This window comes from Passer domesticus, chromosome 11 (genome assembly GCF_036417665.1).
Source record: "Passer domesticus isolate bPasDom1 chromosome 11, bPasDom1.hap1, whole genome shotgun sequence".
Classification (NCBI taxonomy): domain Eukaryota; kingdom Metazoa; phylum Chordata; class Aves; order Passeriformes; family Passeridae; genus Passer; species Passer domesticus.
In genome coordinates this window covers 21,109,362-21,134,534 of record NC_087484.1, presented here as the reverse complement: position 1 = coordinate 21,134,534, position 25,173 = coordinate 21,109,362, and the positions used below count along the sequence as shown (strand labels likewise).

Sequence of the window (25,173 nt, the reverse complement as noted above, 5' to 3'; positions counted from 1 at the left end):
TATACCTTTGATAACAAGAGTATCTGAAAGGGTTCATGTGTCAGTGTTTTACTGAGATTAACAGAATGTATTTGTAATTAAGCTTCTTATGAATGCTTTAATGATGGTGGATATAATTTTATGCTATAGCAGCCTTTTTCTTTAAAGTTTTATTACTCATCAGTGTCAGTACCAGCCTTGGGATCCCCACAAGCTTTGCTGCGTGTGCCTCCCAGAAAAACTCTGGATCGCTGATGGGAGGAGAGCAGCTCCAAAACACCCTTGTCACCCACTGTGGAAGAGATCCCTCGCCCTCCATGTGGAGGGAGCAGAGCAAACACCAGCCTGGTCCATCCCAGCTGCACCTTCCCCCTCTGGTGGCCAGTGCTGGGGTGGGACCGATGGGCCCGTGACCTCTGGAGATGTGGTGATGATTCAGGAGCTGCTCCAAAGAGCTCTGCTTTGTTGCACCTTGGGCACCATCCACTGTCCTGCTCATAAACATTATGGCACAGGATCCATGGGAATGGAGCTGTCCTGCTGCCTGCTGGAAGATTTGGATCCTGGATTTGCTCCATCACCAGTGTTGGACCATGGGAGTGAGGGCACCGGGTGCCGACAGCTCTTCGAGGACTTGGGATGAGATCCATGGTTCCTCTTGGCCTCCAAGGCTGCAGAGAGGCACTTCTGTTTTCCACTGGACCTACAAAAAGGCTGTGGGATGTTGCCTGCCAGTCCAGCCAAGGACAAGGAGGGATTTGCTTTGGGGTTGAGGCCGGGTCAGTTGGCTCTGGATGAAGTTCCTGCCTCAGCTGTGAATGGTGAGGACTTGGCATGGCCTGTGTTCCCCTGTGCTGCTGGGAAATGGGCTCTTCCCCTTTCTTGCATGTTGTACAAGCTTTGCTGGTACACTGACAAAAGGAAATGAAGAAACCACTCATCTCCAGCAGCTGCTTCACCCAGACATGAGAACGTTGGTTGGCTCAGAGCCTGTCTCTTCAGGGTTACCAATTTGTTGTAGTATCTTTGTCTTCCTATATGATCCACTCTTTGTGCATTTAAACTGGTCTTCTTTAACACTGCATTTAAGTGATTTGGCATTTAATTTCTGGGGGAAAAGTGGACAGGAGGAGAAGGTGCTTAGTGGGACTCAGGACTGTTGGGACTTTGGTACTTGAAGGAGAGCAGGGCTTTGGCTGATTTTGGCTTGCAAGGCTGAAAGTTTCAAGTCCTTGGTAAATCCTCCTAAGTCTTGTGTGAATTTGCTCATCCCTTGCACTGACCCTGAGACTTGGACCTGCCTGAGACTATACCCAAGAGCAGCCCCCATTTTTTGAGATCAGCCTTTTCAAGATTGTGTATTTAAAACATTGTTCTTGCAGGCAGTAAGTTTGGGGGCAGCAGTTCCTCCCTGTCAGGGCTGCTGTTCACCTGCAGTGAGTTACTGCAGAGCTGAGCACAACTGTTTGGACTGCACCAGGAGCACGCTGGTTAAAAGCAGGGTGGGTGAAAAGTGAGGATCCTCATTAGCAGCATTCTCATGGTGGTGCCTGAAGAGCATTGTTGGGTTTCAGTGCAGTTCCAGAGGTTCCTGTGCTGGAGCACTGTGCTATCCATAGATCTCTGCTCCTAGGGATTTGTACAGCTGCATTTTCCCCCTTTTTAAATATAACTTGCATTTTGCTCTCAGGATTATTTTTAATACAAACAGCTGTCCTCAGTCATGTGAGAAAGCAACATGAAAGTTTGCTGAGCTCAGCCAAGCTCTGGCTGTTGCTCTCCAGATGTGTGGAGGAAGCAGGTTCTCTAAGAGCTGCTTGCCCTGCTTTGAATCCAGCCTAAGGACAGATTTCTTTTCCTTGAGGGAGGGAATACCACCAAGTGAGAGCAATGACTTTGTGACTTTTCTACTTGCAGCCTGTTAGGAGGGAGCAGGGCAGCACCAACACAGCTTGTCTTGCTTTTCCCAGCTGGTGTGTGCAGTGGGAATGTCCTCCAGCACATCATCACTTCAAATCACAGAATTAGTGAGTTTGGAAAAGACCTTTAGGATCCTCAAGTCAAATCCATCAAGATTTCAAATCCCCGTTGACCTGAGTGTTAAAACAGCTCATAGGGACCAGTGTTTTGGGTTTTCTAATGGGATTTTCCCAGTGGGAAGTCAGGAGTTGCTCATTCTCTTTCAGGGCTCCCAGACTTCTGCTTTGGAGCTGTGTTGAGCCAGTGCAGAGGAGGGAAGAGCAGACAGGCTGTGTCAAGGCATGGATGAGTCTTAATGCATGGGGTCCAGGTCCTGGTGTTCCCTGGAGGGCTCGTGGGCAGTGAATCCAGCTGGGTACAGCTGTGGATCAACACTGAGGACACTGGCAGGAGTCAGGGCAGCTCCTCAGAATGGTCTGGAGGGGAGATGTGTCCTCACCATGTGCAGGGCTGACCTTCTTCAGGACGGGTTCTTCTGGGATTCCTTGAGGTTTCTAGAGACAAGGATGACCCATCTTTGTTATTTTTTAACTCTCAGTGAATGCTTGTTCTAAGGATCTGGATTCTTTCACAAAGCACAATTAATTCTTGGATCCCCTGGAGCATTTTTCCTGCCTGACCATGAAGGGAAACCTGCCCCAGGTTCCTGCTGCCTTGTCACAGCAGCTGGGAACATGTGGCTGCTCCTGGAAAGCTCTAATCCACCCTCTGCCCAGTGAAACTTCCCTTAAATAACCTAATAACCTTATAACTCTTTTTTTTTTCTCTCTCTCTTTTTTTTTTTTTCCTCTGTAGCTGTTGCCTCTTTGAGGGCAAAAACAAGGGAGCAGGGTGGGTCTGCTCAGCTCTTGTGACCCTTCAGTGTTTTTGGGGAATGTTTATTTTGCTGAAATCTGGAAGTGCCAACTTGTTCCTGTCCAGTGGCTAAACTTAAATATCTGCTTTTTAAGCCCTGAAAGCATGTTTGGTTTAGAAGGACACTGATGTTCCAGCTACAGAAAAGTGGTTTTTGGTGGGAGTATTGGAATTTTTATTTAGTTTTGTTCCTAGAAGAGCAGCCCCGCAAAGCTGCATGGAGTCTGCTGTCAGCACTAACACAAATGAGGGAATGAGCCCCTGCCCTTGTTTAATCCCATAGTTATCCTTGGAATCAGCAGCTCCCAGCTCCTCTCTCCACCCTGGGTTAAACATCCCACAACTGTGCCATGGGCAGAATTTTAAGCAATGGGTGGGAAATAGTTTTTAAGCCTTGGAATGTTTATTTCCTAAGGCCTAGCTCTTACAATGGTTGAGAAGAAGGGCAAAATCCATTTCTGGGGGAAGGAAAAGATGTTGGAATTTCTTTCCCAGTTTTGCAGTCTGTGTCCTGTGATCTGGTGGTTCTCTTTCAGGGACTGGATTCGAGCTGTGTTGCTGGGTCCTTGTGAGGTTTTGTTTCTAAAGAGGAAACTCTACTGGTTTCTCCTGGGAAACGCAGGAGGAGGGAGGGGAGGTGGAAAGAATTGAGTTGGATTGTGATGTGAGGTATTTTATGGTTGGTTCTGCAGTGAGTGGTGGCACTTCTGCACAGCAGGGAAATGACCCAGAAGACACATCATGTGTTGTTTACCGTGGAATCCCAGAATGGTTTGGGTTGGAAGGGGCCTTAAACCTATTTCTTTCCACCCCTTCCATGGGCAGGGACACCTTCCATTAGCCCAGGTTGCTCCAAGCCCTGTCCAACCTGGCCTTGGACACTTCCAGGGTTGGGGCAGCCACAGGCGTTGGAGCCAAGCAGAAAGAAAATAAAGATTTTGTTCCTTCTGGAAGAGCTGTCCGCTCTGGGGAGCTCTCAGGTGTGAGTGCCAGGGCTGGGGGCTCAGTGCCTGGTGGAGATAACACCAGGATTTGTTGGGACAAACAACTTGGTGGCAGCTCCAGCTGCTGTGAGTCCAGCAGCTCCCTGTGGCCCTGGCATTGCCCCATGGGGGCCACACGTGTGGCCTTTCCCAGGCCCGTCGGGCTGTGCCACGTTTGCTTTTGCTTGGCTTTATAAAGAGGAGGTGTAGGAGCTTCCTCTGCTCCTTCCCAGACTCTGCCCCCAGCACAGCCTTCGCTATGGATGGCTTGAATGTCTCCATTGCTTTTTTCTTCCTGGTTTTTGGGCTGTGCCAGGTGCTCAGGTGGCTTTCCAAGAGGCTTCTGTCCCCTGGGACGCATGGCTGCCTTGCCAGGGAATTTGCTGGCTCCTTCCAGCTGTGCACGAGCTGCCTGGAGCTGAGGATGCTGATGGACATCGGCCCCTGGGGTGGTGGCTTTGGCCTGGACGTGCTCCTGACCCTCCTCTTCCTCCTCTCCGCTGTCCATGGCGCCTCTTTGGACGGAGCATCCGCCAACCCGACCGTGTCCCTGCAGGAGTTCCTGCTCCTGGAGTCCAGCCTGGCAGCCACGGCGGCCAAGCTGCTGGCCCAGGGTGGGGGTGCAGGGACGGGCTGGGCTCTCACCCGGCTCTACTGGTCCTGGGAGCTGAGCCAGCTGCACTTCATCCAGAGCCTGATCGCGCCTGAGTGCAGCTCCTCCATCCGCGCCTCCCTGCCCCACGCTGCCTTCGTGGAGGGCTCCTGCTCCTTCCTGTTCCACCTTGTCCTCCTCAAGGTGCGACAGAGTCACCCCCTGTACCGGGTCCCTGCGCTGGCAGCCACTGTCACCTTCCTGACCTACGCAGGTGAGCAGTGCTGGTGTTTCTTCTCCCCAGTTATTTGGAAAAGTACCTCGTTTGTGGGGGTGGAACAGCCCCCTGTTTTTCATCTTCCAGGACTGGAGAGGTAGGGGTTAACAAGGTAATGAGTACTAAGGTGTTTGTTTTCTATTCCTTGGGGAGTGTTCATTTTGGGATGAAGATGGCTGTAGCTATGATATTTTATGAAAAATCCTTTGCTAGGATTTTTCCTTCCTGAGGAGCTGGGAGCCCCAGGAAAGAAATGTAAACAATAACTATCTGCTGCTGTAGAATGCAACAGGTGCATCTGTGACTGGTGCTGTTAGTGTTTCTAATTAAGAGCCAATCACAGATGCAGCTGCATCAGACTCTGAGAGTCACAAGATTTTGTTATGCATTCTATTCTTCTTGTTCTTTCAAGCCTTCCGATGATCTTTTTCTCTCTGTTCTTTTAGTATAGTTTTAATGTATTTTAATATAATATATATCTTAAGATAATAAATCAGCCTTCTGAAATGGAGTCAAGCCTCGTGTCTCCACACATGGGGAGTCCTCAAGAGATGGCAGTTTGGGCTCCAGGTGAATTTTGTCTCACAGTCATAGCTCAAGACTGGGATCACCTCCCTGGAACCTCCCCTGCTGCAATCCCTCGGTCCTGCACTGAGCTTTCCTGCTTCCCACAAAGCTCGGGGTGACCAGGGTGGGATTTCCCCTGCCCGAGAAGGCAGGCAGGAGGGCTCTCAGCCCTCTGTCAGAGTTCCAGAGGATGCAGTGGGACTGTTGGCCACGTTTCTCTTCCCACACAGCCGGACCGTACACGGGGGCCTTCTTCAACCCTGCCCTGGCCACAGCCACCACCTTCCACTGCTCGGGGAGCAGCTTCTGGGACTACATCCAGGTGTACTGGCTGGGGCCCCTCGCAGGTGAGATCTTCCCAGGGGGCAGGAGCTGGCACAGGGCAAGGCAGAAGTGCTGAGTGTAACGTGGACTGTTCTGGCAAAGGGCTGAACTTGGGGGTGCCAGTGGCAAGTGTCACTTTTCATCCTGCCTCCTTGACTCTGGGGTCATCTCTTTGCTATCCAATTTTTAAAAATCCAACTTCTGCGTGGTACAAGGGCAGACACCTCCCTGAAGCCAGAGTCTGGGGGAGGTTTAGCAAAGGTGTTTCAGGGCAATGGCAGGCTGAGCTACGCTTTGAGGCTGTCCCCAGCTCCGGCGTGGTCATGGGGAGTTGGATGTGAGCTGAGAGTGGAGCCAGGTGGGGGTCGGGCTCTGCCACCAGGTAACTCTGATGGGACAAGAGGAAACGGCCTCGAGTTGCCCCAGGGGAAGTTTAGGTTGGGTATTGAGAAAATTTCTTCCCTGAAGGGTGGTCAGGCACTGGCACCCTGCTGAAGGCAGTGGTGCAGACGCCATCCCTGCAGGGATTTAAAAGCCTGGATGTGGCCCTTGGGTCATGACCAAGGGTGACCTTGGCAACACTGAGGGAATGGCTGGGCTCGATGGGCTCAGAGGACTTTTCCAACATTAATTATTCTCTGCCAGAGAACTGGGGTGGTTTATGGGTCAAAACAAGCATTTCTTAATTTAAGGACAGAGTGGTAAATTCTCCTTAAAGCAGTACAGTGAGGATCCCTCAGCTCTCGGGGGGATTTCAGCGGTGCTGGGCTGCCTTTTGGTCACGGTGAGGGTTGTGACATGGAGCCAAACCAGCTGCTGAGCTGTGGGGAGGGTGGAGATGCTCCACACAGCGCTCGGAAGGGGTCTGTGCTCTCATTCCAGGGATGGTCGCTGCCCTCCTGCTGTTCCAGGGCAACATCCCACGCCTCTTCCAGAAAAACCTCCTCTACAGCCAGAAGAGCAAGTACAAGGTGCCCAAGGCAAAGGTGACAGCGCAGGTGGAGGGTGACAAACCACAGAAGAAGAAGAAAGGAGGGAAGAGCAAGTCGGAGCCCCGTGCCTGAGCCCAGGGGTCCTGGCAGCCCTTTTCCCGGGAAAGGGTTTCCCGGTGTGCAGGATTTTGCAGCTCGTTCAGTCCTTAAAGCATCACAAAGGAATCCTCGCAGGATGCTCGAGCCCCTGAGCTCCTTTGGGAATTGCTTCAAAAGCCTCCCTGGAGAGTTCGAACTGTTTCAAGCCCACACTGCTGCCTCAGAGAGAAAACACGGAACACTTTTGCATAAATTGCTGGTTGTCTTGTACTGCCAGGAATTACAGAGAGCTGGGACCGTTCCACGGGCAGGCTTGAGCAACCCGGGGTTATTGCATCGTGCAATGCCTGCAATAACCCCACTGGGTCTCTTGCAGCCCTAAAAACCAAGGATAAGCCAGTAACTGCCTTGGGCACGGCATGGGGAGGAAGCAGGCTTTGATCTTTTCAGTTACTAATGGAAACTTGTTAAAAATTGGTGGGGTTTGAGTTAAACTTGGCCTGAAGTCCTTGAAATGCACCGGCTGAACCTGGCAAGTCTTGGAGAGGAATTAAAAGTGCTCCAAGGCAAGAGAATTCACTGGCCACGGGAGAAGCTGCTTCTCTGGGGATGTGCTTAGCCTGGGTTTGGGTGCTGTAAAGCACCAAGAAATGGTGTACAAGGGGTCTATGGTTGGAAAAAAGGCAAAAACAAAAAGAGACCCAGGCAGCTGCTGTGCATCCCTGGGCTCTGCTCCATGACTATGTGAAATACTCCTAACTATAAAATTACAGTTTGTGGGGAAAATTAAAAAAAAATTAAAATGCCGTGGTTGGCATTTGGGTGAGTGATGTCATTCCTGGGAGCCCTGCTGGGAGACACCCCTGAAAATGGGAGTCACTGTGATGCCCAAGCCACCTCTGCCCTGCTCTGGAAAGGGGGGAAACACCTCCTGGAAATGGGGATCCCCCCCAGGCTGTGCTGGGGCCAGGGCACCCCATGGGAGCTGCACCCTGGGGGACAGCACAGGGAGATTGTGATGCTCTGGCTGTTCCAGTAGCTCTGCCCTGGCTCAGATTCCTGACAGGAATGACCTGCTCCTATTTCCTGAGGTGCAAACAGGGAATAAGCAAGTGGCACCCAATGGAAACCTGGAGTGGAGGTGTCAGGTGCAGGTTTGGTACCCAGTGTCCCGCCCTGCTCCTCCCTCCACTCTGCTGTGTCCATGGGGAGACAACCCCAGGGTGCTGCATGGCCTCTGGGCTGCCCATCCCATTGATTTCCTCTGGGATTGCCCTCTGGAGGCACCTGCAGGACCCCCAGACCTCTGACACCATGAGCCCACCCCACATCCCAGCAAAAGAAATGAGGGAGGGACCGACACAGCCATACATGGGTGTGCCCCAGAGGTGAAACTTCATGGAACAAACACCCCAAAGCCATGGAGCAAAATCCTCAAGCGGTGCCCTCTCCTTGTGCCTGGCTGGATGCTTGGCACTGCCCCAGGAAGGGCACTGGGAGCACAGTCTGGCTTTTTCCTGGTTAAACTGAGCAGGAGACCTTTGGGTGGGAGCTGAAACCTTTGAGACTCTGCACCTACCCCAGGGACACCCTGGGATGCTCATATCTCCCTGGACAATTTTTTCAGAACCTTTTTTTGTTTGGAAATCGTGCTGAAAAGCCAGCAATGGGGCCTCTGTTTATCCCAGACGATTTTCTGGCTCTGCTTTTAATTCAAGGAGAAATGCAGGGTGAGAAAAGTCAGGCTGAGCTGCCCTCCAAAAACCATTCCTGTGGGATCTTTCCCAGGGCACAGGATATTCCTGTGGCAGCTCAGAGTGGTGGGCTGGGGTGTCTGGCTGCAGAGAGGCTCCTGAGATGTCTCCCTGTCACACAGGGGTGGAACTTGAGTCTGACACTGCAGAATAGGATGCTGATCCTATAAATTCAGCATCCAAAGGCAACCTGTAACCACAGAGTCAGCACAAAATAATGCTGGGGGCTCCCATTTTTCTGGTTTATTTTTTGTTTTGTTTTTGTTTGTTTGGGGGTTTTTTTGTTTGTTTGTTTGGGTTGTTTTTTGGGGGTTTTTGGGGGTTTTTTTGGTTGTTTGTTGTGGGGTTTTTTTGTTTTGTTTTTTGGGGTTGTTTTGTTTTGGGGGCTTCTTTTTTTTTGTTTTGTTTGTTTGTTTGTGTTTTGTTTTGGTGCTTTCTTGGGTTTTTTCCCCCCACTTTTCAGGACATATTAGGACATCTTCAGATATTTGGGGTGTGCTTCTGGGGCTTTTGGGGAGGTCGCCTACTGGGGCAGACTGATGTAATTAGGAGGAATTTAAGGAGTGACAGTGACCGTTGTTATTTTTAATTAAGGCGCTGCTTTTCCAGTATGGCAACATCAACGGAGCAGGGGCGAGGTGCAGCTGCACAGACAGACAGACAGACTCGTTCCCACGCTGTAACTCAAACCCACAGCTCTTACAGCTTGGCCCTGTTCTCTCGCAGGTTGCAGGGCTGATATTTGTGCTGCCCTCCTGGACCTGCTCCTCGCTGCTGGAGCCGGCGCTGTCCTGCGGCTCCAGCTGCTCTCTGGGGGGAATTCCTCCTGGAATTCCAAAGTCCTGTCCAGCCCCTGGGACCTGCTGTGCTGCCCGGAGCTTGTGCAGGGACAGGAGCGGAGGTTCCTGAGGGGCAGAGGTTCCTGATGGGCAGGGGCTCCTGAGGGGCAGGGGCTCCTGAGGGGCAGGGGCTCCTGAGGGGCAGAGGCTCCTGAGGGGCAGAGGCTCCTGAGGGGCAGGGGCTCCTGAGGGGCAGGAGTTCCTGAGGGGCAGAGGCTCCTGAGGGGCAGGGGCTCCTGAGGGGCAGAGGCTCCTGAGGGGCAGGAGTTCCTGAGGGGCAGAGGCTCCTGAGGGGCAGAGGAGCAGAGCGGGGCAAGGACAGAGATGCCCGGGCAGCACCCCCAGCCCCCAGCATGGCCGGGCCTCGCTGCCCTCAGCAGATGGAGGAGGATTCCGAGGCAGGAGGGCTCAGTTTCGGGCGGCCCGCAGCCGGCGCGGCGGGACCCGGGAGGCAGCGGGCCGGGGGCTCTCGAGGGGCGGCGGCGGGAACTGCTTCTTGTACAGGAGGCTGCTGTACTGCAGCTCCGGCGTCACCAGCCGCCGGCAGGTCCGCTCCAGCTCCTGAGGCAAGCCCTGCTTGAGGTTGTAGCCCAGGATCCTGGCCCCGCCGTGCTGCAGCGGCCGCAGGGAAGAGTCCTTGATGTCCTTGGGGGCCACGCTGCCCGTGCCCTGCAGGCAGGCCCGGGCCAGCTCCGCCTGCCGCCGCCGCAGCGCCCGCACCTCCCGCCCCAGGCGCTCCCGGCCGATGTGGCGGTCGATCCTTTCCCAAAAAGTCCTGTTAAAGTGCGTGTAGATTTCCCAGTCCAGCCTGTTCCAGGCCTTCAGCTTCTCCACCACGGAGTCCGCGAGCGGGGACTTGGTGCTGCTGTCCCTGATGTTGAGCGGGAAGGAGACGACGCTGTCCAGGTCCCAGCACAGCATCTCCTTCAGCAGCACCATGGACTCGTCGAAGTACTCGGAGATGAGCAGGAAGTCGAAGGACGCCTCGATGGCCCTCAGCATGAGCTGCACCCGCTCGGGGGACACGTCTCCGTCGGGGTTGAAGCCGAAGTCGAAGGTCATGAGGTTCCTGGCGTAGTGGCGGTCGCCGCTGGTGGGGTCGTAGTAGCGCCAGGGCTGGCTGAGGAACTCCTGCAGGCTGCGGACGCGCGAGAAGGCCGACGCGCCCTTGTAGTACACGAAGGAGGACTCCATCAGCTGCACGGGGTTCCTCAGGATGGAGAAGTACACGGCAGAGCTGGGCACCACTTTCTGCACCTGCGGGGGAGAAAAAGGAGGGTTTGAAGGTGGGGCAGGGAGAAGGGGTCTGCTCACCCGCAGTGCTGGTGAGCAGAGGCAGCTGCTGGGGCTGGAGGTGGGGTGCTGGGGAGGATTTCAGGGTGCAGCCCATCAAAGGAGCTGTGGGGAGCTCCAGGAGAGTCACACGGGGAGAGCAGTGAGACCAGCTCCCCACAGTGTCACAGCTGTGTGGCCAGGCTGGGATGGAGATACTGCCCATCTCTTTCCCTCTCCCCATGTTCATCTGCCCTCAGGTGGCACCCTGAGGGTGGATGCTGGGCATGGCTGACCTGAGCTGACACACTTTGGTTGTTCTCCTCTTGCAGCTGGTCCCCTCTGGGCCTGTCCAGGGAGCAGGACATGTCCCAACGCCCACCAGACAAGAAAGAGATGAGAGTTGCTGGCTGCAACAAATGCTGTCTCCCACTTTGCCACGGCTCACAGCACATCAAACCTGCTCACGGAATCTCTCAGGAGGTGCCAGCAACATGCCAGATACCCGCGGGCAATCCCGACTCTCTTTAGTTCCTTTCTGCAGTTTATTTGCTCGACAGCTTCCCCTCCCTGTGCCCCATGAGCCCCTCTCCCCATTCCCTGCCTGTGCCCCCGAAGGGTGGCAGCTTTGCCCGTACCTCCGGCTGCAGGAACCGCATGTGGTGGCAGAGGATGTTGAAGCGCCGGGGGCTCAGAGGGGAGAAGCCCTGCACGAACCTGGCCAGGAAGTGGTGGGGGTAGTAGAGCTGGAAGCCCCCGCCCTGGGGGAAGGCGAAGGTGAGGTTGTGTGTCTCCCCGAAGCGGAACAGGATGTTCATGACGGTGCTGCTGGCGCTCTTGTGGACTTTCAGGAAAACAATGTCAGTCTTGGGCTTGCATGTCTTCCCTTGAGAGGTGACTCCTCTGGCCTGCTGGCCTTCTCCAGCTATTACCTCCTTGACCTCAAAGGCTTCTGTCCAGCTTGGGAGAAATCCTATCTTCAGGTCTGTTTTGTAAGAATCCTCTGCCTGCAGAGGTTGAGCTGAGTTTGGGATGGGCTGTGTGAATGAGATGCCCCACTCAGGCTGGGGAGAACCCACAGGTCGAGGCTGAGTCTGGCTCTGTACCTCCACCTGCACCATTCCAGGGGGGGACGTTCCCTTCTGCTCCCCTGTGCTCAGCCTGTTTGCAAAGATGATGAACTTGCTGGTGACAGCTTCTGCCAAATCTGCGGCGACCCTCCCGGGAAGGCTTGGAGGAGGACTTTCTCTGGCTGCTTTTTCCAGGCCGGGAAGCTGGGGTTTCAGCTCCGTGGGTGACAGAGGGGCTCTCACCTTCTCGCTGCTCTCCCCAGGCTGCTGCATCCAGCGCTCCTCTTGGCTGCTTCCCGGGGGGGTCTCCTGCCTGAGGTACAGATGCATCCCAAAAACATCCTCAGTCAAAGCAGGGGCTGGCTCAGCTTCCCTGTGCCCCTGAGGGGAGTCATCCTCCCACAGCAGGTCCGGGCTGTGGAGGGCAGAGCTGAGCTCATGGCCTGTGGTCTGCTGCAGGCCACGCTCCAGCTCACACTGACAGCTCCTGTGATGGGGAGAACACAATGCTCAGCTGCAGGAGGTGGGAGGACAATGCAGAGGCAGCTCCTCTGCAGCCCAATGAACCCCCTGACCCACAAAGTCACCCCAAAACACATTCCCTCCTTTTCCTGGGGTGGGTGGCAGTGCTGATGGGCTTCACTGCTGTTCTGAGGGGTGGGGGTGGGTGTAAGAACTTGGGCTTGATCATCTTGGAGGTGCTTTACAACCTTAGTGATTCTATGAGGAGGAGAATGACAGGGCAGCAGTGATGTGGCAGTGTCTCTGTCTTGCTGGAGCATGACAGGACAGTGGAAGGGGCAGAGCAACAGGAGGCAAGGAGAGAGAAGAGCTGGTGGTCTGGAGAAGCTGGAGGAATGATTGCAAATAACCCCAGACTGGGAGGACTGGGCTCAAGGGCTGTAGGGTTTGATGTGAGCCAGGACAAAGCCCCAAGCAGCCTTGTCTGACCCCAGGGTGGGCTCAGCTCTGGCCAGGGCACAGGGGTGAGATGTGGGTCCCCCAGAGGGCCCTCTCTCCCCTGGATTTTCCTCCCTGCCTAAGGAAGACCCTGCTGGGTGGTTTTCAGGAGGGCAGTTCTGAGCCCACCTCAGTGGCCAGCAGAAGGCTGGAGAACGAGGTGCAGGTGTATAATTCTGCTCAGGACCTACCCAGGAGGCTGCAGCTTCTCCACAACCTGAAGTGTGACCAGGAGGAGGACGAGGAGGCTGAAGGAGATCCAGAGCCGACCTGGCTGGCACCTGTAGATTGCACTCAGCTTCCTGCAAAGAAACAGATATTTGAGCCCATTTGTGGGGAGGAAGAACCAAGACCAGTGCTGTGTGTGTGAGGCAGGCGGGAAAGGCGCCTCGAGGCTTTTTTATTTTTATCTTTCTTTAAGGTAAGGTCACGTTTTCAGGGGCGGAAATGATGCAGAGGCAGCGATAACTGGGGAACCTCCGAGGCTGTGCCCCAGCAGTGCAGCCTCATGGAAATTTCCAGATGGGCCACAGGCATTGTGCTGAAAAGCAAACAGTGATAACCACGGAGTCCCTTGTCTGCTCAGGGACGCCTTCCTGGAGCAGCCTGAGCTCCCCCCAGGCAGCAGGAACAGGGCACTGCCTGTGTGTTCCCTGCCCTGCCATGCCAAGAAGGATCAGGATCTTGTCTTTATCAACATGGACAATGAAACTATTTTTTCCCCTGCTCTCCCCACTCTCTGCTGCTGGACTGCCATCTGCACAGGCTCCAGCTGTGGCTGCAGATGTGATGCCACCATGAGGGTCCCAGCAGTGCTTGGATTTTAGTCTGATTTTAGCCGTGTCTGCAACAGCAGTGTGATTTCTTCAGGCCATCAGAATTCTGCTGTCAGGCTTTGGGTTGTGTATGGTGACGTTAAGGCCATGGAAATGCTGCCACAGGGCTCCTTCTCTTTGTAGGGCTTGCTGCAAACCCTAATGGAGCTTGATTGTAGTTTTAATCTTCAGTGGAATGGTCGAGGGGCTGAATTTCCTGGAAAAAAGGATTTGTTTGTATTTTTCTTTTCACAGAAAGATTGTCCAGTCCCAGCAGATGTGACACTTGGAATGATGGGTTAGTGGTGGCCTTGGCAGTGTTGGGGGAAAGATTGGACTCGACGATCTTAGAGAGCTTTTGCAACCTGAATGGTTCCATTATTCTGCTGGGTTTTCCCCAGGGAGCTCACTGTTGCAAAACAGGAGATGATTTGTCCTGAGGATCTGGTTAAACCCTTTGGGATTGGGCTCTGCTGTGGGGGAAGTCCAGCCAGTCAGCCCCAAGTGGCTGCTCTCCCCTCTCAGGGAGAGTCACAGGCAGCAAGGATCTTAATGGGAGGAATTAATGACAGCAGAAATTTGGGCAGAGCCTGCTTGGAAGCCGCATTCCACCAGGCAACCTGGGTTCATTGGCATTTCTGCCTTCCTGCAGTGGTCAGCTTTGGACCAAGACAGTGGGACTGGGACTGCACAGACCTGCTGTCCCAGAGCTTCCTCACCTCCATGGTGCTTTGCCTGCTGCTCTGGGCAGTGCTGTGACACGTGGGAGCAGAGCTCTCTTGGTGAGACAGCAGTGACACAAACGTGGGCTGTCTGAAAGGGTCACGTGCATCCCACGGGTACAGGTCAGGAATTTAGGTTTGCTACTGAGAAACTGGCTTTGTTCCAGGAAAATCATCAGCTGTCATGATTAAGTAGTGGTTTGATAATGACAGCACTGCTTGCAGTGGTTGGATACTCAGGGACACAGTTCTGCCCTGCTGCCAAAAATGTCCCTTCACTGAGCTGAAACTCCCAGCTCCTCCCAGGAGGATTTTAGTGTCTGCAGTACTCAGGACTGGAAAGGCTGGGAGGTCTTAGGCCATGGCAGTGCTACTGAGGGTTCAGAAGGTGTCATTACTGCACGTGATTACTGCCCATCACAGCATCCCCAGTCCCCATGGCAACCTGCAGGTATCCACCTGGAGGCTCTTTGCCACTTGAGGAGCAGGCTGCCAAGCTCAGATGAGACTGAAGGTGGCAAATGCACGTGTGGGTCACTGCCTGGCCATGCCAGTAGCACAAGGAGACCCTCGTGAGGTCAGAGATAAGCAGATGTGACAAATGACAGAGCAGAAAAATGCCAGATGCTTAAACAGAGCTTAAAATGCCATGAGGTGTTAAAGAGGGAGGGTTGAAGCAGAGAGCTGAGGCTGCCCCAGAGCTGGTGTGAATAGCTGGTGTTGAAATAATTTGTGGAAGATCAGAGAGACCACAGAGGGAGAAGGCAGTGAGGAAGGAGATGCTTCAGAATGAAGTGATTCCTCTGGATCTGGTTGGAGATTCAATTCAGCTCTCCCACCACTCCAGGCAAGGCTGGTCATCATTTTGTCTGGCTGACCATGGTGAGACAAGCAGCAATGAGGGAATGAAGAGCTGCACCACTGTGACATTTAGTGATACACACAAACTCTTGCAGGAGCACCCAGTAATGAAGGCAGAACAATGGAACACTTCCCCCCAGGCAGGGCTGGGGGCAGCACCCTCTGCCACTCCCTTATCTGTATCTGGCCCTGCTTCCACAGAGGTCCTAAACTTTCAACCTGTGAGAATCTGTGAAAGATCCAGGTCCTGTGGCTCTTTTGAGGTGGTTGGTGTGTTGGTGCAACACTCAGCTGAGAACACATAACACGTGTTGGCCTGACATGTGTTGGGGCTGGTCAGGCTGGCACAAAGCCACAGCCTTTCCTTCCTCCTCTGGGCTGGCTCTGTGGGATACATGGACATCAAGGAGGGTGTGCTGAGAAAGTGGCAGTGCTCAAATTGCCAAGAAGTTGCACTGAAGGCAGCAAAATATTCATTAAATGGCACATGGTGCCTGAGCAGCCCTTGTCTTGGAGGCTGGAGCAGGTTGGCAAGAGGTACCTGAACAACAAACCTTGAAAAGGCTCAGCTGCCCTCCGTGGCTAGCCCCTGCTCAGCCTGCTCTCCATGTGCACACTGGGATGGGATCAGGGATGTGCATCTTGGGGCAGAGTTAAACTCCTGAGACCAGAGCACCAGGAAGGTGTCGAGGCTGCACTTGGAGCCCTGCAGGGCGGATTGGGCTGAGAGAGCCCAGCTCCTGCAGAGTCTTTGGAGATGCATCCATCTGCAGGTAGGCTACAGCTAAAGAGCTCCCTCAGACCAGAGCCTGGGTGCTGTCACCTCCAGAAGTGACAAGAAGGGTGCAGAGCTGGATGCAGCACCCCAGAGATGCCTTTGGCTGCAAGGGCTCAGTGGAAGAGCCAGAGCAGCTGGATCTGCCTATGCTGGCTCCAGCAATTGAATCCAAACCTGATTATGGTCAAATCTTTGCAAGGGATGGTGCTTCAGCTGTCTCAGTGCCAGCCCCAGAAGGGGAGAGGGTGTTCTCAACAGGGCTGCAGACTTCCCCTCTGTTATTCCCCCCTTCTCCAAGCAGATCTTCCCTCCAACCCGTGCCCCTTCCCTGTCCAACCCAGGGACAAAAGCCCCAGCCAGGCTGGGTTTGTGGCTGGAAGTTTGGCCCTCAGGGTCCCAGCCAGCTGCAGGAGCTGCAGGAGGTGCTGAGGCTGAGCTCACCAGGCAGGTGAGTGGCAGAAAAAGATTTTACAGTTTTGCTGTACCCAGGTATTCTCCAGGCAGTGAGTGAAGTTGCACAAGGAATTAATCTACACAGTATGTACACCAGCCACAGCCTGCTCCCTCTGACCAGTCACTGGAGCCAGTTTTTTTGGCAGTAAATGAGAAATTGGGCAGGATGCTCAGGTAGCACAGCAAGGGCACAATGGCACTGCCTGCCTGTGTCAGTGCCCTACACTTGACAGCTGGGTTGGGAATAACCCTGAGCCCTCTCACCCTGCAGCTCTCCCCCAGCCAAAGGGCTCTGCTACAGAGTCAATCCTTGCCCTTCCCACATCCCTCCTGTCCAAACCAGAGCCTGTGGAAGAGGGCACCTCACCCTAGGGGCTGCCATGTGAAAAACTTGCACAGAGACACATTTCTGCTCCACATCTACTCCTCTGGTGAGCCCTCACTTGGGATGCTGCAGGAGGGATCAGCATCCCAGTGCCCTGCCAAGGTCTGTGCCATTCTCCTTCCTTTGTGGCAACAGCCTCACAAAAGATGCTGTTTTCCAGCTGCCCTTGGAGCATCACCAGAAGGGAAAATCCCCATCACCCCAGACTGCCCTGCAGTGATGAGGAGCAGAAACATCTGCCTGCCCATTCCCATCACCACTTCAACTGTTTCCCAGCGTGGAGGGATCTGCAAGGACATCAGCACATCACCTCCAGGGAGGACAGAAAGACAGTTTTACTTAGGGAAATAGTATTTTACTTAAATAAGTAGGTAAAAATATTCCACTTACGTGATCAAATACCTCTTGAATTTCAGCATGGTGAGCTGGAGCCTTGGCTGGGAGCGGGTGGTTATCACCCGCCTGGGAGACTGGAAAGCAAACACCCAGAGCCTGGCTTGTGTGCTGTGGCCAGAGGCCCCTCCCCGGGGGGGGCACTGGGACACAGATCCTGTCAGACCTTCCCACCAGTGCCCTGTGCCTGCCCCAGGGAGTGCCCAGCCTCTGGGAGGGTGAGTGGCACCTTCACCCCTGCCACGTCACACAGAGCGTTGGGCACACTGTCAACCCATGGCAGTGTCCCTGCCTCACTCCTTGGTTTCACCCATGGCTGTTTGTGTTCCACTCTGACCCTCTCTTTTCCTTTCTCATGTCCTGATTTTGCCTCTTGATGAAGCTGAGGGCAGAGCTGGTTGTGATTGCTGAGCTCTTGGCAATCCTGATGTCTCCAGGTCGGTGCTGCTCAGGCTCTGGGGTGGCTGAGTCACCCCTGCATGGCAGGGACCTTGTCCTCTCCAGTGCACCATGGCTCCATCTGTGCTGGGCTGGGGGTGTGGCTGCCCCCAGCTCCCTCCTTTGATGGCTTGGGGAGCACAGGGGGCCAGTGTGAGGATGGCACATAAAGACATTGATGTGTGAAGTGGTGTCTGGAGAGGTGAATGGGATGAGGGGAAGCAAAGCTGTCATCCCCTCATGCTGGGCCTGTGCTGTGCCAGGATGACCAGCCCTGCCAGGAAGTCAGCTGGCTTCCAGGACCAGTGGGAAAGTGGTCATTGGGTCTGCTTCTGGGCAATGTAGGACAGCTCAGAGGAGGACAGGGAGGCTGCCCTCCACGATGGAGGTCCTTTGGCCACATCCTTCCCCTTCAAGGCTCATCCCAGCATCCTGCACAGCATCAGCCATGCCTTTGTGTGATGGGGCAGTTTGGCAGGGACTGTGTGCTTCTTCTGTTTGGGCACAGACTCCTGGAGTGGTGGGGATGTGGAGAGGGTGGCTGGGACATGGGACACGAGGGCCAGTGGCTCCAGCTGTGTCACACACAGTCTGCAGGAGCAGGTGCCCCATGTGCCAGCTGGCCCTGGAGGAGAGCACCTGGCCATGTGTGCTTTCCTTTGACCCGTGCCCACAGGGCTCAGGAAGTGCATAAAGGGTGGATAAGTCACTTCCAGCCTGGACCTTGGCTCTCTGGAGGGACAGGAGGGCCCAGCTCCCTCCTTCCTTTGCCAGCAGGGAGGCAGCGTTCCCCTCACTCACCCTGGCACAGGCAGGCGCTGCCTCTCCCCGTCCACCTCATCAAAACCACAAGTTTGCTGTGGGGCTCTCGTGTTCTCCACCCATCCTGGGCTCCAGCTCTGTGCCCAGGCTGCCAGCTTCCCTGGGAGTCTGGGCTGCCTGAGAGCCAAGCAAGAGCTTGCAGGGATCAAATCCTCTCTGGTGCAGGGGCTGAGGGTCAGGGCTTCTCCCCTCTGCTTCCCTCTGCACAGCCAGGCTCTGTGCATTCCAAGGCTGCTTGGGGTGGATGGTTGAGGGCTCTGTGAGCATCCCCCATGCAGGATCTCCAGGGAAAATCCTATTGCTGCAGGGCAGGGGACACCTTTGCTTGGGAGCATCCAGAGGCTCATCAACATGAGGGTGTCCAGACAGGCTTGGTCTTGCTCCTCTTTGGTTGTTTCCTCTTGCTTGATGGTCACTGGTGGGATTTGCCACTGCTCAGCTCACTTGTTTCCTTAAGGACAAACCCATTAGTCCATGGTGACCTCATGGAGGTCTGGTTTCCAAGATATCCTCTATTCCTGTCTCCAGCCTCTTCGAGGGCACAACTGGAGGCACCTGTGCAGAAAAAATTCAAGAGGCAAAGCTGTTTGTTCCTGCAGGAATGTGGTGATGGGAATCACGGCGTGTGCTCTCCACTGCCTGTGTGCTTCCTGTGCCAGAGGCTGCATCTGAGGCACCTCTGCAGCTCTCTTGGGATCCTTCTGCTACCCCAGACCTGCATCCTACAGAGGCTGTGCTGGACTGACCTGGGCAGGAGCAGTGTCCCAGGGCCTTTCCTCTGAGACTGCACCTGGTGGTCTTCTCCCTCGCACAGGTGCTGGAGTGGGGTGAGGACACAGCCAGGTAAATGCACCTTCTGCAGCTGTGTCTCAAGAAGCAAAGGTGCCCTTGTAGGAGGGACTGGGCACCTCCTCAGGTGGAGGTGAGCTCGTTCACTGCTGACCTCAGCAAAAGGCAGTTTTGGGGTCCCAAAGGCTCCAGTCCCTTCCTGTCCCCTGAGCAAGATGATGAGCAAGGACATGGCCTCAAGACCCTCAGGACCTTGCCACTCTCAGGCAATGGCTTTCCTGCTTGGCCTGCCCATGGCCCAGAGTAGCTGCTGGTGGGTTTTCCCCAGGATTGCTGAACAAGCTGCATCTGGAGAGCAGCCATCCCTGGTGCATTTGTACGTGGGGTGGAGGTGAAGAGGAGCATGTGGGAAGGTGCCTCTCTGGTGAAGAGGAAAGGAGACCTGGGAATGTGATTGCCCCTCCAGTGAGGAGAAGAGCAGACCTGTGACCTGGATTTCCAGCCCTGGGCTGGACCAATTGCCAGAGCAGTGGATGGTGCAAGGGAGAGCCCTGGGGTTTACAAGGGCTGTAACCTCTGCCAGCCATCTGCCTCCCTTCATCCTCCTCGCCTTATTCCTTTGTCTGCTGGATGTGGAGCAGTCCCACATGAGAACAACCCAGCAGAGAGCTGTGTGTGGGTTTTTGTTTGGGTTTGCTGAAGGCAGATTCTGTTTGCCATCAACCACACTCCCTGCTGAGCCCCGAGGGATGAACAGCCGCCTGCAGGTGGGCGGCACAACAGGGCTCCTGGCAAAGGTGGCAGCCAGCAAGGACCTTCCAGGCAGGAGCAGGGGAGCTCTGTTCTCCTCAGAGAGCTTCCTTGTTCTCCTGAGAGGGCTTGGATGGCAGGAAAGTGCTGCAGAAGTGAGGAGCAGGAGAAAAGCCACTGTTGGTCCCTGGGACAATTCCTTGGCTAAGGAGGAGTCCCACATCCTCGTGTGTGGTGGCAAAGGGAGGCAGCTGAGCCTGGAGGGTGCAGGCAGCCAGGGAGGAGTCTTTGTTAGCAGCAGAGTCTGGGATCCTGGGGAAGATGAAACTGCTGTAGGGTTTGTCAACTGGAGCAATATCTGGGAGTTTCCTGGGTCTGGAATGGCCTGCAGAGGTTTCCTTAGCAGGGGGTGGAGAGTGATGGAGCTCCTGCTGGAAATGGCTCCTTGCTTTGAACATCTGCAAAATAAACAAAAACCTCAGGAATAAGGAGTCCATGCTGCTTAAGTGACCCCATTAGCTGGAGCAGGTAAACTGGAGAGGTACAAAAAGTCATATCCAGGGTTAAAATTATTCTAGGAAGGTCCAGGATTTAGAGTGCTACTCATGAACTCATGTCAGAGAGACTTGAAAGATCCGTTGGCAGTGCTGTGATGGTGGGGCAGACCTCAAAGAAGCCTGGCTGGTACAAGGGGGCGAGGAGCCAGCCCACAGGGCAGTACCAGGGAGGCACTGGCTGCATCCACAGCGGCAGCCCAGGTGCCTGAGCCCAGAGTCTCCTGACTCCACACTTGTCCCTTTGCCTCCTGCAGGTAGCCAGAGTCTGAGGACCTGCAAGGAGGTTGTTGCCCCTGGGATAAGACAGGGAATTAATGCCTGATGTAGGACTGGGTTCCATTCCTCCCTGCAGATGACCACAAGGACCCTGCTCACATTGCTTGTGTTTTTCCCCTGTATTTAATGATTTAATTTTTCTCTTTATATTTATGTTGTGTTTGTACGTGCACTTTGCTTAAACAAGGATTTATCTCCATTGTTTTCTGCCAACCTGTGGTCACTTTGTCACTTGTACCCTGGCAGCCTGGAGCTTGCTGGATCTTAAAGGGGGATGAAAAGACATGAGGAATGTGTGTGCCATCCCAGCAGGAGCCAGCTGGCAGTCCCAGATGCAGGCACAGACTGGGGAAGCTGAGTTCTGAGACACTCCAGTTTCCTGGGTCTACAATTATTCCCACAAAACTCCCCATGGAGAGAAACTTGAGAAAGGTCCCCTCACTTGCAGTAAACCATTTTTCTGTTTGCTTTTCAGACCAGTTTCCAGACAGACCTGTTCCTGGACTGCCCCATGATAATTTCTGGATGACTCTCTCTGGGGTATCCAGCACTCTGCTTTATCAGCAAGGTGCAGTTTGCTCTCCCAGTCGTTCTCCAATCTATCAGCCCTGGGCCTCCCCTTCCGCCGCCGGGCAGCGCGCTCCAGCAGCACCCACCTAAATTGATCTTTAGTTAATTTTACACTCAGCACAGACAGCGAGGCATGCCCATTTCCCATTAACTCCAACAGCTCTCCTGGACACTGAAGGGAGCCTGGCCTGCAGTGGCCATGCCCATGGCTACCAGCTCTCTGACAGGATGCTCAGGGAGAAAATGCATCCAGCTGGGAATTTGGGTGGTGGGAGCTGAGTGCAGGAGCAGTGCTGTGGCTGCTGGGCTGTGTGGGACCTCACTGTCCCGGGGACCTTGTGCCAGAGACAAGGCAGAGCCTGTGCCAGCACTGAACAGAGCTCCTCTTGGCTGGGAAGGCTGAGGAGCAGCTGGATAAATGTGGCTTTAGGCAAGGAGTGCGTTGTTGCTCTGGCTGTATGGTTTTGGCTGGAGTTGGGACTTTGGCCCTAATCGTACTTTTATTTGTTCTTTAATCTCAGTCACCTTATCAGAGCCTTTGAACAACCAAACACATCTCTGTTCAGCTGGAGAACAGGCTTTGCTGTGTCTTTTCGGTTGGTTTTGTTTGCTTGCCAGAGACCTCCAGGAGATTAAGTGATCCCTCACAAACCTGGGCTTTGCCTTGAAGCCTCTGGAGGCTGCAGCACTTGGGTGCTGAAAGACATCTGTATTTTAGGGGAACTGACATTGGACCAGATCCCTCAGGGCCTTGTAGGATCCAGGATCTGAACCATTCCTGAGACTGTCCATGTTGTCTTCATCAAAGACATCAGGTTACATGCCACTGGCAGGACTTGCTGGTCTGTCTGCAGAAAAAGGAATGGAAGTGGGTATCCCAACCATGGGGTGCCATGGGTTCTCCTCAGCAGAGGTGGGATGAGCCTCCCCTTGTCATTATTTTTTATGCAGTTTTGGGCTGTTCAGAACAAGAGAGACCTAGAGCACCCAAAATGGGTCCAATGGAGGATGAAAAAAATGCTGAAGAGCCTGGAGCATCTGGGTGCCCAGGAAAGGCTGAGGGAGCTGGGGCTGCTCCGCCTGGAGAGGAGCCCCAGCTGACAGGGACCCTCAGCCCTGGCTGGCCCTGGCTGCAGGAGGGGCAGAGCAGGGCCCGGGCTCTGCTCCAGGCTCAGCAATGGCACCAGAGCCACGGGCAGGGCCTGAGCCCAGCAGTTCCACCTGGACACGAGGAAGAACTTTCCTGGGCAGTGAGGGAGCCCTGCACAGATCCCAGAGAGGGTGTGGATCTCCTCACTGGGGATATCCCAGAGCTGGCTGGACACAGCCTGTGCCCTGGGCTCTGGGATGGCCCTGCTGGAGCAGGGAGGTGGCACCAGGTGACCACTGTGGTCCCTCCCAGCCTGGCCCATCCCGGGATTCTGTGGGGCAGCTCCCATGGGTGAATTTCATGCAGTTTAGTTTGCTCCCATTGCCTCCTGTCCTGTCACGGGGCACTGCTGAGAGCAGCCTGGTTTCCTGCTTTCATTCCCTCCCATCAAATGTTTATACACATATTCAAAGTCCCTCCAAGACTGCTCTGCTCTGGCATGAGCAGCTCCAGCTCTCTCAGCTGCTCCTCACATGAATGATGCTTCAGACCTTCATGGCCTTGCACTGGACTGGCTCCAGTCACTGCATCTCTCCTGCACTGGGGAGCCCGGGGCTGGCCCCAGCAGTGCAGGTGTGGCCTCACAAGCCTGAGCAGAGTGGGAAAGGAGGCTGCTGGGGCCAGGAAATCTGTGTTTGACCTAGGGATGGCCAAGGATGTCTTCAGGACTCTCCATGGCCAGCGGGAGCCGTGTGCTGTGTCTGACCCCGAGGAGTGGGACGTGGTAAGGGCTGGGTCCAGCCCCAGCTTTGCCTCAGCCAGAGCTTGCTGCCCACAGGAAAATAGTGGAAATGGTTTTCAGAGGAAAGCCTGGAGAGAAAAGCTGCATTGATCGAGGGAAACTGGGTGGAGCAGGTGTTTACAGAGCAAATGCCTTTTGAAACGTATCAGCAGGCAAACAGGGTGGGGACCGCACGAGCTGATGCCCCCTCCTATTTATGGAAAGTGTGACAGGATGTCCAGATAAATATGATGCCTCACCTGGCGGAAAAAACAACAAAACAGTGAAATCTAGGAGAGATTTTATAGTTTCTAGGAAAGTTCAGCATCTCCATGTGAGTGCAGAACAGATGCTCCCATCACAGGACAGACAGTGAGGGGCTGGAGTGTGGCCAGGGGAGGGAACGGAGCTGCAGAAGTGTCTGGAGCCCAGGGCACAACCAGGACCCCTCTCAGCACTTTCCCTTCTCATCACTGGGCTCCACAGTTCATCCTCCACGCACAAGGGATTCCAGCCACGCCGGGATCTGTGAATCATCACCTCCCTGCCGTGCACAGCCGGACACGGCGCTCTCGGCACCGCCCTGGCTCCTGCCCGGCAGCCCCGGGGCGCAGCCCCTGCCCGGACAGAAGGTGGGAGAGCAGCCACCACCAGAGCTCGGCAGAGTCAGGCCCTGTGTTCCTCCCACCCGAGCCTCTCCTGGCAGTAGCCGGCGACAATCTGGATTAAAAGTCACCCGCGAGCCCTGCCCCTGGGGCAGCAGGCAGGGCTCCCGGCGCCTCAGCTCCCCGAGCCCAGCTGGGGCCGCTGTGCTGAGCTCCACAAGGCCGGCCGTGCAGAGGGAGAGCTTCACCCCGGCCCACGGGAGCCTCCCCGGCAGGAGGCCACGGGCAGCTCTCCTCAGCCCAGACTCTCCCAGCCCTGCCCGGCCTGCACACGGGGCTGCGGCTGCTGCAGGGCCGGGCCTGGGCAGGCTCCAGAGCAGGCAGCTCCATCCCCTTCCCACCCAGGCCCTTACACTGCTCGGGCTGCAGCCTGAGCCCCCAGGCCACCCACGCACACAGGGGCTCTCTCCTGGAGAGGCCAGGGGACAAAAGGCCCAACTCTTGCCAGAACAGCCAGCTCCTTCCTTAGAGAGCAGCCTTGCTTCCATCCCAAGCTCTTCCTAACACCTGAACATCTCTGGGAACAGACTGTTCCTTTCAAGCTCAGCAAGAGCCCGAGGCAGCCTTACTTCTGCCTCCCCCAGCTACCCCCAGTGAGTCAGCCACATAACAGTGACAACTCCATCAGCCACTACTCCCAACCTGTGCCTGCTGTGGAAGGAGAATTAAACTCTTTCAGACCAGAACAGTAATTGAATCAGTTTAATATACAGTCAGCATAATGTAAATGCACTTGAAACTTACAGTATTGCTAACAGACGTGGCCATTGAGCCCAAGACCACCTTTCTAGAAAGGCACAGAGAGGTAGGAGAGTTGGGGCATTTCCCCAGATTAGTTGCAAGTGAGAAGGTGCACATAAGACCTTCCTCCTGGAAGCACCAGATCACCAGAAACTTGTGCTCTTTGAGAGGACTGCTAATGTGCTGGGATAAGTGCATGCACCTGGAGTGACAGCCAAAGCCTCCTGCTAGCCCTTACGTCAGGAAACTCTTGCTGGCTTTTGCATATACTAAAAGAAAAAAAAAAAGAGGGGGAGGAAGAGCAGAAGAGGCTAGCTCTGTGTGCATGAAGTGTTCTTGGTGAGGCAGGAGTGAGGGAGATGTGTGACATTGCTTTTGCCCTTGGCTGGGACAAGGGCTGTTATGTGCATTGCTTTGGACACCACAACCACCCTGGGGTGAGTGAGGAAAAAATGCCCCATCTTCCAGTATTGTCACCATGGTTTCTTGCACCAGCAGGGCAAGAGCAAAGTCTGGCCAGACCAAGCACCTGGAGTGGGGACAATGGTGTCACCAAGGATTTGGGTCATCTTCTGTGGCAGTTGAAGTGGCACCATGGTGGTGGGGGGAAGCCTGGAGACTTTTGGCTCTGCAGAAGGCACTGTTCACCAGGGTGGGTGGGTGTGTCTGGAGATGCTAATTCTCAAATTTTGCGTAAGGGTTCTCTTCCTTGAACAGGCCTAGAAGAGAGAAGAGATTTGTTCAGACAGCAGCTCCCACAGTGGTCACAGCCAGCAAGAAAACCAGTCCTGGGAAATAACTCTT

The 25,173-nt window shown here is 54.7% G+C and overlaps 2 protein-coding genes across 2 annotated transcripts; one reads left to right on the top strand and one right to left on the bottom strand.

Annotated features, from left to right (window-relative positions):
* Window positions 1-105: 105 nt before the first annotated feature.
* Window positions 106-7,389, top strand: LOC135309570 (aquaporin-12-like). The gene is made up of 3 exons (XM_064435671.1): window positions 106-4,663; window positions 5,464-5,580; window positions 6,440-7,389. Exons 1-3 carry the CDS (start codon window positions 4,057-4,059, stop codon window positions 6,619-6,621), a joined length of 906 nt encoding a protein of 301 aa, XP_064291741.1. The 5' UTR covers window positions 106-4,056; the 3' UTR covers window positions 6,622-7,389.
* A 2,040-nt stretch (window positions 7,390-9,429) lies between these two features.
* On the bottom strand, window positions 9,430-17,058 carry LOC135309568 (galactose-3-O-sulfotransferase 2-like). The gene is made up of 4 exons (XM_064435668.1): window positions 16,888-17,058; window positions 12,675-12,785; window positions 11,092-12,010; window positions 9,430-10,438 (listed from the first exon to the last, which is right to left on the bottom strand). Exons 1-4 carry the CDS (start codon window positions 16,914-16,916, stop codon window positions 9,590-9,592), a joined length of 1,908 nt encoding a protein of 635 aa, XP_064291738.1. The 5' UTR covers window positions 16,917-17,058; the 3' UTR covers window positions 9,430-9,589.
* Window positions 17,059-25,173: the final 8,115 nt, after the last annotated feature.

Excerpts from the sequence above, each read along its gene's own strand:
- LOC135309568 (XM_064435668.1), bottom strand. The coding sequence starts at position 16,916 with ATGCTGAAATTCAAGAGGTATTTGATCAC. Across the intron at positions 12,786-16,887 it reads TTCAAGAGGTATTTGATCAC|GAAGCTGAGTGCAATCTACA; the intron begins GTAAGTGGAATA and ends GTTTCTTTGCAG. Across the intron at positions 10,439-11,091 it reads TGCGGTTCCTGCAGCCGGAG|GTGCAGAAAGTGGTGCCCAG; the intron begins GTACGGGCAAAG and ends TCTCCCCCGCAG.
- LOC135309570 (XM_064435671.1), top strand. The coding sequence starts at position 4,057 with ATGGATGGCTTGAATGTCTCCATTGCTTTTTTCTTCCTGGTTTTTGGG. Across the intron at positions 4,664-5,463 it reads CACCTTCCTGACCTACGCAG|CCGGACCGTACACGGGGGCC; the intron begins GTGAGCAGTGCT and ends CTTCCCACACAG. Across the intron at positions 5,581-6,439 it reads CTGGCTGGGGCCCCTCGCAG|GGATGGTCGCTGCCCTCCTG; the intron begins GTGAGATCTTCC and ends CTCTCATTCCAG.